At 34.2% G+C, this 12,086-nt stretch overlaps 1 protein-coding gene across 2 annotated transcripts; it reads right to left on the bottom strand.

Annotated features, from left to right (window-relative positions):
* Positions 1 to 5,882: 5,882 nt before the first annotated feature.
* Positions 5,883 to 11,984, bottom strand: LOC123902876 (D-amino-acid transaminase, chloroplastic). Of its 2 annotated transcripts, XM_045952689.1 has the most exons (6): positions 11,615 to 11,870; positions 11,482 to 11,537; positions 7,887 to 8,065; positions 6,787 to 7,472; positions 6,152 to 6,260; positions 5,883 to 6,121 (listed from the first exon to the last, which is right to left on the bottom strand). In XM_045952689.1, the coding sequence occupies exons 1-5, from the start codon at positions 11,763 to 11,765 to the stop codon at positions 6,166 to 6,168; spliced, it is 1,167 nt and encodes a 388-aa protein (XP_045808645.1). In that variant the 5' UTR covers positions 11,766 to 11,870; the 3' UTR covers positions 5,883 to 6,121; positions 6,152 to 6,165. The 2 variants fall into 2 exon arrangements, with proteins under 2 accessions (XP_045808645.1, XP_045808646.1); XM_045952690.1 differs by lacking the exon at positions 11,615 to 11,870 and adding an exon at positions 11,928 to 11,984 and having other exon boundaries at positions 5,883 to 6,260.
* Positions 11,985 to 12,086: the final 102 nt, after the last annotated feature.

Genomic DNA, 12,086 nt, shown 5'->3' with positions numbered 1-12,086 from the left:
GACTTGCTATCATGTCCTTCACAAAATTCTTCTTAATTTAAAACATCCTATATTTGTAATGATATATGCTTCACTCACTTGATTGACAGCATTCATGATTGAAATAAATTTGACGTTCAGCCAAATGAACCAATTTGATTAATTTTTGTATGCTTATGACTAACTTCATTTGGCTCATAGCATCCATGATTGACAACAACCATGATTGTTATATATATGACGTTCTTCCAAACCCGTGCATCGCACGGGTCGGTTACTAGTTTAGAAGAAAATCACTGTAATATGTAAAATTATTTCAAAGATAATGATATTGTTGAGCTGGACATTCTTACAAGATTTGAACTTAAAAAATGTTATTATTTCAAAAAAAATTCCATATATGTTAGCGATGTATGCTAATTAATTAATTGATGATTATGCTGATTATATTGTTGATTCTAAGACTTGAAATAGTATGTTTCATGTGTTAGAATATGATTATATTGTTGTACAACATTTCAACGAATGAAAATACACATAACTATTTAACATTTTGAAATATTTATGTGTAAACAATATTTTGAAATTTTGAATTCAGAAACGGGTTGTTGTGCTTATAATTCACAGAGAATTTGACAAATTCATCTGAGATAAATGAGTAGAATGACAAGACATTGTTTATGCTAAAATCAACAGAGTGTCATGTTACGGTAGATTTGTTGATTGATCATTGGTGTTGTGTGAGTTAATAAAGATATAATTATATGTCAGTAAAAATATTATGCATGCTCATTCTAATACTTGAAATAGTATGTTAAATGTGTTAGAATTTGATTCTATTATATAACAGTTCTGTTTTCGACTTGTCTTTTTATGTGGAAATGAGTTTAAGATAGTAATTGTGATTTTTATGCCACGAGTGGTGGTTCTAGAAAAAAATAATGTGCGAAAGACAATTAGTAAGATGTTATGCAACTTCATCTATAAAATCTCCTGACTCTCGTACCTAATGAGGAATATTCCATTTCAATTTGGATCTTGTGTGTTATGCCGGAACAAAGGCTACAACTTGGAGTTTGGGCCTTCCACCGTCATGGTGCGCCTTAATTGTCGAATTGAATTCGATATTGTTCGTTGTATGAAACAACATAGCATTCAGGATTTGTATGAGCTTTATAGCTCTTGGTTTTGCAGCCCTACTTGTGGTGAACAGTTTTCCTCCTTGATGCAGTATATCAAGAATGGAGAACAAGAAATTGCAGAATTTTTTAAAGAGGTCATCAAGGAAAAACATGCACTTGTGTGCTTTCATAAGAAACTTCATATCAGGTGGAGGATTATTAATTGTAAGTTTGCTCCTGGCCGTGAAACTACTTTTTTGCTTTCAAATGTTGTGGGCATACTTGATGTATGTATTTTTCTTATTATTTTCTTTTGATTTTTACCTTTTTGCTTAAATTTAACTGTTGTAAGTCTATTTTATTTGTTATTTGTAGTCTCTACCCACCTTTTCTGAATACATGGGAGATGGACTCAGACAACTTTTGTTGAGCTCCCTTTGGGATATACTGAGATTGGTTTCAAGGGAAAGGTGAATATTTTTTTCTTGGTTTTATTCCCAATTTATCATTGCTCTTTTAATTTTCTAAATTAATTTTTTTCCTCTATTAGGGGTATTCACAATGTTTGCTTGCTTGTGTGGAACAAGTTTTGGGAAAAACGATTTGGTGTCCAACTTATGTTATTGCCGACAATAGTACGAGCACAACCTATGTGGCTCCTACATTTCAAATTCACTAAGGTAGCTAGAAAACAAGCGATGGCTGGAGAGCCATACGAGTTCAATACTATGCTGAACGAGACGCTAAAAGGGACCGACTGAGCAACAAAATTCAAAGAAGCTGGAAAATGGAAAATATATTACATTGAGTCGAGAAAATTATCCCAAGCATATATCATGACTATACATACTTAGAATCGCTTAAAAACAACTTATTAACACACATAAGTGATTAATTTCATGAAAATTCACTTAAATTCGAATTTCACCAATAACACTCAAGTATCATCAACAATCAACCAAGTAAACATTTTTCTCAAGGGAAAACATCAAACAATCATAGACAAACACATATTATCATGATTCAACACATAAAGTTTAACATAAACAGATTCTCAATGATTTGCAATTTATTTATAGAAAATGTTTGATTATATATCTGACTATGTTGTTGACGATCTTGCTGAAACTTCATTGATTCCTCTAATTGTCAAAGGGTAAATAATTAATTTTCTTTTATTTTTGACTAATTTGTTTTTGGTTGATGACTTTTCACTAATTCATTTTTTATCTTCACAAAGATCCTATCAAAGGCTATGACAATATGCAGGGAATGTTCACTGATGTTCTCTTAATCGAGTAAGTCTATTTTATTTGTTCACTGCCTTTGATGGAATTTGTTTCTCACCATAATTGCAGTCAACTTCTTCTTCCCCACGGTGAAAAATTACATTTCCAATGATACACCCTCTTGGAGAGGCCACGATGTTGAGGCTTTGTCGGGTACATTCCAACATACAACCAATGTCTTCAATTATCTCATCTGATACTCTTTGTGACTTGAAGTCCTTATTTATGTAAAACAACTCCCTCTTGGTCAAGGTGATGCCCTCACTTACGAGCTGCTTAATCAACCTCAAGACGTAGTATGTGAGTGTTGCTTTCTTAGAATGAGATGTTATACATGTCGTGCGTTCAGTGAATGACCCCCTGCGTAGTACCACACAACCTAATTCTTCCAGGTAGGCATGCTTGTTGCGGGAGGGGATCAAGAAGGTTATCTCCTTGTCAGCTCCAACCACATCTGTCATGATTTCATTAATTTGGGTTTATTGCCTTTTGTGTCCTCCGGAAAGTTAAGGATGCACTTATTATTTAATTGTTATAAGTATTTTGTTTTAGTAATTATTATTTATTTGTTAAGTACTTTTTTTTTAGTAATTGTTGATTATTTGTTAAGTACTCTGTTTTAGTAATTGTTATTTATTTGTTAAGTACTTTTTTTAGTAGTTGTTATTTATGTTTTAGTAGTTGATATAATTATATGCCAGAGATGTTTCAAAAAAAAAATTATACGCTAGGAAAAATATTATGCATACTAATTCTAAGACTTAAATTAATATGTTTACGTTTAATGTGTTTGAATTTGATTTTATACTATATAACATTTCAAAAAATGATAATACAGATAACTATTTAACATTTTATTTATGTGTAAATTATATTTTGAAATTTCGAATTCAGAAACGGGTTGTTGTGCTTATAGTTCATAGAGAATTTGACAAAGTCATCTAGGACTCAATTTTGTATTCGAACTTTTGCACGACTCAATTTATCCACGACCAAAATTGGGTGGCCATACTGTCGAACCTTATGTTGTAGCCCCATTTCAAGGGTTTGACCATAATTGATCTTCAAACTAGGAATGCGATGATATGGCAAATTTCAAGCCACTCCTTAAGGGTCTTTAATTTCTGAGAAACAAGTTGTACAAAATGTTACTTTGATTATGTATTTGACTATTTGTTGCATAGAGCAGACTGCTGTGCATGTTATCATTCCTGTTTTTTTTTCTTCTTTGAACAGTGCATGACATTATGTTATTTGATTGAAATTATTTGGTATAGTTACCTGACGAGTTTACCACTAAGAATAAAAAAACTATATTTGATATTATAAGTCCTTTATCTTATTTTTTTGTAACACTTTAGTCTTTATCTTTTTTCTGTAACATTTTGGTCCTTTATCTTTTATTTGTAACACTTTAGTCCTTTATTTTTTTTATCTATAACACTTTAGTCCCTTTTTTTGCAACAGTTTGGTCCTTTATCTTTTTTTATTTGTAATACTTTGATCATTTATTTTTTATAAATAAATAAGATAAGGACCAAAGTGTTACAAAAAAAAAGATAAAGGACCAAATTGTTACAAAAAAAGATAAAGGACCAAAATGTTACAAAAAAATAAGATAAATGACTTGTAGTATAATTTTGCCTATTATATCGGTATGATATTGTTAATTACTCAAGATTAATAACATGTTTCTAGAAACACACTATGTAACTGCAGAGCTGCAATATAAATTGCTTATAACTTGAAAAAAAACACGCTTAACATTATCATGCATCCAATTTTGTTTTCGACAGTTTGTGTATGCATTGGCGTGCACACTATTTTTATAGCCTAGACACCATTTTTGTAGGGAATAATTAATGTGATTTTTATCACGAAGCATGTGAAAAAAAAATTTGGGTGTCTCATTATTTTTTTAGTCTATTTTTTAGGGAAGGATTAATGTGATTTATCATGAAGTATGTTGAAAAAAAATTGGGTGGCAAACCCAAACTGATCATATTGGCTTTTTATCACATTTTTTTATATGATTAATTAGACTGATTTGTTAGAAAAAATTTCTTCATGTGAGGAAGAAAAATACACGGGACTCGTATTCCTCTTGAACTTCCACTAAAATGATAAGAGATGTGTTATTTGAACAACCAATTTTCTGACAAATTATATGACAACTAAAATATTGAAGGCAGTGTGGTATTGTCACGAAAATCAATGCAAATAAAAAATTATTAAAACTAAAACTAAAAAGACTTTATGAAACTAGAGTTGTCCATAAGTTCTCAAAATATTATTTCTCAAGATTCATTGTGAAAATATTATTTCTCATGATGATAATGGGGATACTAAAATTTCATCTATAAGTAAATACAAATTTTCTATAACAAAAAACTCTCTATGTTGCTTTATTTTTTTCTTTCAAATTTTCTCTAACAACGACTCTCTATGTTGCTTTACTTTTTCCTTTGACCACTTTCTCTCTAGTTAGTAGAGTAAGGTTATCTTGTGCAAAGTTATTGTTTTTTTCTTCTTGTTATTGTTGTTGTTGTTGTTATATATTGTTGTGTTTGTCCAAGATCTTATTTATATAATGGGAGCATTACATGTAACATGTCACTTGTCATTTGCATGATGTTCTCTACATAAATTTTGTCAATTTGCATTCCTTGCAACACACCAAACATGCAACATGTCACCCGTCATTTATATTTTTCATGCTAATATACCAAGCGTCCAAACATACCACTTATCATTTGCATGTTGTCATTTACATATATTTTTCCACTTTGCATTCATGCAACACACCAAGTTTATCACATCTCACTTACATCTCATGCAACATGCCAAATATATAACAAAATAAAATATAATTAATTTTCACATGCACCATGACTATGTGACAATAGTTATACTCCGCATGGACTACCTTTTTTTTTACTATAATAAAGATAAAGATAAAGATTAAGCATATGCTTCAGTTTATTTATAGTTAAGAGAAAAATTTGTATTACAAATTTACAATAAAAACATGGTTGATTGGTTGAATGGTATTTGCAATGAGAGAAAATGAATTTTATTTACATATAAGTTTAAGAGCTATGACTCAATCTCCTATCATCAAAAGGCCAGTGTACATTATATTGTGAATATAGAATGTTATTGACAACCACACCAAAAATAAAAATGTGTGATGCATAAATAATCACTTATGTGACTCTAAATAATCACTTATGTGAATTGAAAAAGTTGGATATATCACGAGTCAAATGTGACTCTAAATTATGTATGAAAATAAATTCACAATAGAGAAAACATTTTTCATGTAATGTTTCATATTTTGAAAAGTGCATAATTCATGATATGTTTGGGGAATTTTCTACAAAATATCAAATCAAATGGCCATCAGGATCTCAAATTGAGCACATGAACCAAAGTGAAGTGGTGAACCTGCAGAACCTCTACTTATGGTAAAAAAAGAACTCCACCTATAATATGTGAAAATAAGTCTAAAATATTATACATGAAATGATTTGTCTAGTTTGAGGTATTTGTCACAAAGCAGTAACCTTAACGTGGCGAAACAACGACTAATTTGACTTCCAAAGAAATTGGTTTAAACTTATTTTTGAACCACCAAACAACACTAAGATCCCTCGTATACATATTCTTACAACATTCCATACTTTACAAACCAATGAGCAGTAAAGTTACTTCACATCACTTTACACTAAGATCCCTCTTCTCTTTTACATGTTGAGAAAGGAAATAAAGTTGAGTCAATACGGAACAGGTGTGCGAACGGTAGGTGGACTTGATTTCATGTCATCGACAATTAGATTTAAGAGAGCTTGTGTTATATGGCCTTCTTTGCCTACAGAAAATGCAGAACCAAATCAATAAGCTCATAAAAAGGTGAAGTAAAAGAACTTTCAATATGCTATACTCATTACAAGATGGCATGTCAATATTTTAGTTTATGCTCACACACTACTAAGAAACAATGCACAAGTTTTTATAAGATAGAATCATTTGTTAGAGAAATGAAAGTCAAATTGCATGATAAAACTGTCAACACAAGCCAGATTATGAAACCAAGCGAACTTGACCTTTTTTCCTTAATCTACTAGCAGCTAAACAAACCAGCGGTGAAATCCTAAGTTTTTTTACTAATATTTGTAATATCCTAGTCCATCATGAAATCCAAAATATTCAGATAGAAAATGATAACATTAGGGATTTAGGAAGAAGAAAATTGGCGAGAAGACCAAATTCACTTAACTTTTAAAGTAATAACTGTGTTTAATTGACTCGAAGAAAACTTAGGATGAAATATGCTCATGTAATTAATGCAAAATCACATGAATAAATCATTGCAGAAAAGAAGTGAAATTACTCACCATCTCCAATAACCTGGTCATCCCACTGCACTACAGGGCAAACCAAAACTCCACTGCCAATAAGCATCATTTCATCTGCTTTCTTCCCTTCTTCGACGGTTACATTTTTCATCCTTATCCCCTGAAGCTCACCCTGCTTCAACAAACTCTCAGCAAGGGCTAAAACTCTCTTAGCTGTACATCCACTTAGAATTTTGTCGAAGTGAGGCATTATAAGTTCCTTCTCTTTGGTGACAAAAGCCACATTCATATTAGGCCCTTCAGCAACAAAACCTTCATCGTCAAGCCAAATGCCTGCAAAAGCACCAGCTTCATCCGCCTCCATCTTTGAGAGCACATTTGGAAGGTAATTCACACTCTTGGTGATTGCAAACATGGGATGTTTTATCGGAATAGATGATGTAATGACTTTAACTCCCTTGGACTTATCTGAAGCCGCTGCCGGTGACAGGTCCTGTATTACAATTGCATAAAGCCCTGACTGGTGACAGCCAGAGGGAGAGAGCTGAAAATCACCAGGTCCTGCTGATAGCCAGTATCTTAGTGATCCTTTTCTACATTTGGAAGCACTCACAGTTTGTATGAGAATTCTTCGTATAATTTCTCGATCAAATGGAGGATCTATTTTAGACCTTGAGGCCGAATTTAAAAAGCGATCTAGGTGTTGATCTAGCTCGTATAAGTACCTGTAATGCACAAAACATATCAGCTGACAACTTTAGTTTTCAAAGTATAAAACACAATGTTGGAAAAGATAAGATAACTACTTTGCGTACCCAATGAACAATCATACTCCACAACCTTATTTAAAGAGTAGTTATTTTTATCTTAAAGGGTGCACAAAGGCGAGTGAATGTTTGTACTTTTTATTAGCTTGAAAAATCAAAGTGCTTATGCAAAGGTCATTTTCATCTGTTTTTTGTTTCCTTCACACATTATTTGAACCAACTAAAGGTTAATAGAGAAGCTAAGAAAGTTCATTATAATGAATTCATGTAAAATTTGGAAGACTTTTTGTTTCGAAATATTATGCAAGTGAAGTTCTCATGTTCAATCCAGATAGAAAGATTAGTTTCCAATATGAGGTGGAAATCACTAACCCGTCCATTATTGCTGCAGTATCAAAGACACCATGGCCCCTATGCACCATGTGGTCATCCATAGGAATAACCATAGCTGCTGGATCAGTTGTTATCCCACCAAAAATACTAGAATACATGGCAAGGTATTGCTGCTTTCCATTTATCTTTTCTCTGAATGTTTTCAGCCTTTCATAGGCCTTATGCATGAAAAAGAGGGGGAAGAAAGCATGTGTTATCTTCTGTTTATTTTCAACACACATGTATGTTGGTGGTTTTTATGAAAGCAGTAATAACAATAAAATTTGAACCTATATCGTGTAAACTAATTAAGCTCCTCATGAACCAAATTAAAGGTTTTTGGATCCTCTGCAGATCAGTCCAACTAAACATCAGCCACAAAATTAATCTAACAGCTCAGTTCAACCAAATGTCAGTCGTTGGATTAGTCTAAAGGTTGTGAGTATATTTCTCTACTAGAGCCAAGCCCCAAATTATTTATTTATTGGGGGTTTAATATGCAAAGTAATGGCACTATGGCATATAGATATAGAAAGTTGTGCTAGCCCTCACAGGCCACAATGCTTATTATATCCGCCATGTTTCTGTCATAGGCCGCAATTCCATGTTTATATGACAGATTTTTTACTAGCTGCCATAATCAGCCATCCACATAACATTGAAAATAAAGATATAACACTAAATAAACCAAATCTTAAAAGCTAACAAGATATCACAATCCACAAAATAAATCTAAAGACATAAATATTGAGGTTAGTATTTTAAAAGTTAACATGAATTATTCTGTAATATTCCCTTTGGACTCAAATGCAAGGAAAATTTGAATGAAGAATGCGGTTAATCTCATTGATTTAATACGAAAGTAGTTGTATTCTCCAAATTACTTCTTCCGTCTCAAAATGAATGACCTACTTCCATAAATGAAAGAGAGAATAATATTTTTACTAAGGTAACTTTAATAAGTACAGGCGCGTTCGGGTCTAAATTCACATGGCAAGGGCACTGCAGAGGTGGTCGTTTAGTATCTCGAAGGCTTGACAGAGGGTTGTGTAACCATGATTGGCGTATGAAATTTACGGAAGCAACTGTGGAACATTTGGTTCGTCGGCAATCTGATCATAATCCAATTCTTATGAGATGTCGTAATACTATGGTTTATAGAGAAGGAAGACCCTTCCGGTTTCAAGCTTCATGGTTCACACACAAAGATTATCCTGCGTTAGTCAAGGATACTTGGAATATGGACCGTGGTAGCATTGTTCGCTGCTTACAGAATGTTGCTAAAAAATCGACTGACTTTAATAGAGACGTGTTTGGAAACATTTTTGCTCGCAAGAAAGAAGTGGAAGCTAGACTTCGAGGCATTCAACGAGCTCTAGAGAACATTGATTCGGCAAACCTGATGAGATTACAAAAAGAATTACTTGCAGAATATGAGAATATTCTTTTTCAGGAGGAGACGCTTTGGTTCCAAAAGTCCCGGGAGCAATGGATCAAGCTTGGCAGCAAGAATACGTCATTTTTTCATGCCCAGTCAGTTATCCGTCGTTAGAGGAACAAAATTCATGGCATCAAGCTGCAATCTGGGGAGTGGTGTACCGATCCGGACCTCATGAAAGCTGAAGCGCTAAGCTTCTTCAAAGATCTTTTTTGTACTCGGCAGCAGGTGCGTACTAGTAATAATGAAGATGATGTTGCTACGCTTGATGATCTTGCAGTTACTGAGCCTTTGTAATGTCTCTTACAAATTGATATCAAAGATTATTGTGGCGAGGTTAAGACCCTTTTTGGATGGAATTGTCAGCCCATTACAAAACAGTTCCATTCCAGGCAGAAGTACTAAAGATAATGCAATTGTGTTACAGGAAGGGCTGCATTTTATGAGAAAGTCAAAAAGTAAAAAAGGTGACATGGTTTTTAAATTGGATTTGGAAAAGGCTTATGATCGTGTGAACTGGAGCTTTCTGCGTGAAACATTGGAAAAATTCAATTTTCCTTCTAGTGTTATCTCCTTCATCATGTTTGGTATCACCTCGTCATCCAACACTATTTTGTGGAATGGTAGCAAGACAGAACCATTCGCTCCAACGAGAGGCCTTAGGCAAGGAGACCCCTTATCACCATATTTGTTTGTTCTCTGTATGGAACAGCTGGGAGCTCTGATTAACAAACAAGTTAGAGACTCGAGATGGAAGCCTATGCAGATGAGTCAAAATGGAACCAAGCTTTCGCATCTTTTCTTTGCGGACGATGTCCTCCTTTTTGGTAAGGCTACCTTAGCTCAAGCCTGAATTATTGATGAAGTGTTACTTAAAACAGTTCTGTGCGTGTTCTGGTCTAAAAATGTTGCTAACTGTACTCAGATTCATGCCACAGATAGATTCACGAAGTATCTGGGGTTGAAAATGTTTTATGGGAAGGTCCGTAAACAAGACTTTAGTGAGGTGTATGACAAAGTCACATCTAAACTGGCCTCTTGGAAGAGTCGGTTATTGAATAAGCCCGGTAGAGTGGTGCTGGCGAACTCAGTGCTTTCCTTCCTTCCTTCATATCACATGCAGATTAATTGGCTTCCACAAAGTGTGTGTGACTATCTTGATAGAAGTATCAGAAGGTTCATTTGGAAAGGCACTGGAGATTCAGGTATGCATCTGGTTAGCTGGAAGAAAATTATGCAACCTCGCAAATATGGGGGGCTAGGCATGAGATGTTCTCGGTCTCATAACACGGCACTCCTTGGTAAACTTATATGGGAGATTCTGCAGTCACCAGATAAGTTGTGGGTCAGTCTCTTCAAAGATTGATACCTGAGGGGGCAGCTGCCTTTTAACGTAACTGTTGCTGGTGGGTCAGTGATCTGGAATTCGGTGGTGAAGGCCGTTCAAAAGCTGAAAGATGGGTTTACTTTAAAGTCGGTAATGGTGAGACGAGCTTTTGGTATGATCCTTGGATTCTTAAGGAAAAGTTATGTACGGTTGTGCCATATGTAGCAATCCAAGATACAGCAGCAAAGATCCATGATGTTTGGTTTAACGGTATGTGGAATTTTCATCATTTGTATACTAATCCTGTGAGGCTGTGTTTACTCCTCCACGTTCGGCAGCGGCCACCTCCTCTAACCCGCGGTTAGTAACTTGGTCCAAGCCTGTGGAAGGGACCATGTGTCTCAATGTCGATGGAAGCTATCTTGGCGCTACAAAGAACAGAGTTTTTATTTTCTACGGGGGCTGCTGCTGTCCGTAGTATCCTATTCGCTGAGCTCATGGCTGTGTTACATGGCTTACAAATCTGTTGGGAGAGTGGGTTCAGACGAGTGATGTGCTTCTCAGACTCGCTTCAGACAGTCAATCTAATTCGGGACGGTGTGTCTGCTTATCACCGGTTCGCTAATGAAGTTGTTTTCAGTATTCGTCAACTCCTCCTCCTCCGATAACAAATATAAGCAAAGATTTTATTTTAAGTTGATTGAATTATTTAATGTGGTTAATAAAGGAATCTTTCCTATTTGGAGTATTGGAAGAAAGACATGTATGTATGTGCCACATGAGGCTACTAAAAGTGGAAAGTGAAAAGAAAAGTTATACTAGTACTGTACCTGAGAGCAAGATAAAAGAGGAACAGCATCAACAAATACTCGAGTTTGATCAGAATCTGCAAAATGAATGTCATTAATAATGAGTTTGCAGTTAACAGTAAATACGATCATCACAACCGTAAAACTAACTAACCAAGTAAATCAGAATTAGTGAGAGCATTGGTTTTAGTGACGGGATAACTGAGGCGATGTTGTTGATATGAAAAGCGGTGATGATGATGAATGAAATGAATGGAATTTAGATTTTGTGATTGTGGTGGAATCAACCGGAGACACGCCATCATCAGTAGTTGTTTGTTTGATGATGGATTGATCAATGCTCGGAGAACAGTGTTCACTCTTAATTAACTACATAAATAAATAAATAACCCCTTATCTAACTATGATTAAATGAAAATAATAAAATATACAGTACTACTAAAAACTGGTTTACAAATACCGTGTACCTGTCCTAAAACAGTGTGTGATTTCAATAACAAATACTGGTATCTTACTCTTGCTTCGACATATAAATTAGTTGGTAGAAATATCGTATTATATAGATAAGAATTGAAGACATTGAATTATTAGATGTGACACGTGAGGCCTGAAAAATGTGTTTGATT

This window comes from Trifolium pratense, linkage group LG1 (assembly GCF_020283565.1).
Source record: "Trifolium pratense cultivar HEN17-A07 linkage group LG1, ARS_RC_1.1, whole genome shotgun sequence".
In the NCBI taxonomy this organism is placed as follows: domain Eukaryota; kingdom Viridiplantae; phylum Streptophyta; class Magnoliopsida; order Fabales; family Fabaceae; genus Trifolium; species Trifolium pratense.
The sequence above is the reverse complement of the archived record's forward strand: the minus strand, read 5'-3'. Positions and strand labels throughout refer to the sequence as shown.

Excerpts from the sequence above, each read along its gene's own strand:
- LOC123902876 (XM_045952689.1), bottom strand. The coding sequence starts at position 11,765 with ATGATGGCGTGTCTCCGGTTGATTCCACCACAATCACAAAATCTAAAT. Across the intron at positions 11,538-11,614 it reads CACTAATTCTGATTTACTTG|ATTCTGATCAAACTCGAGTA; the intron begins GTTAGTTAGTTT and ends TTCATTTTGCAG. Across the intron at positions 8,066-11,481 it reads CTCTTTTATCTTGCTCTCAG|GCCTATGAAAGGCTGAAAAC; the intron begins GTACAGTACTAG and ends TTCATGCATAAG.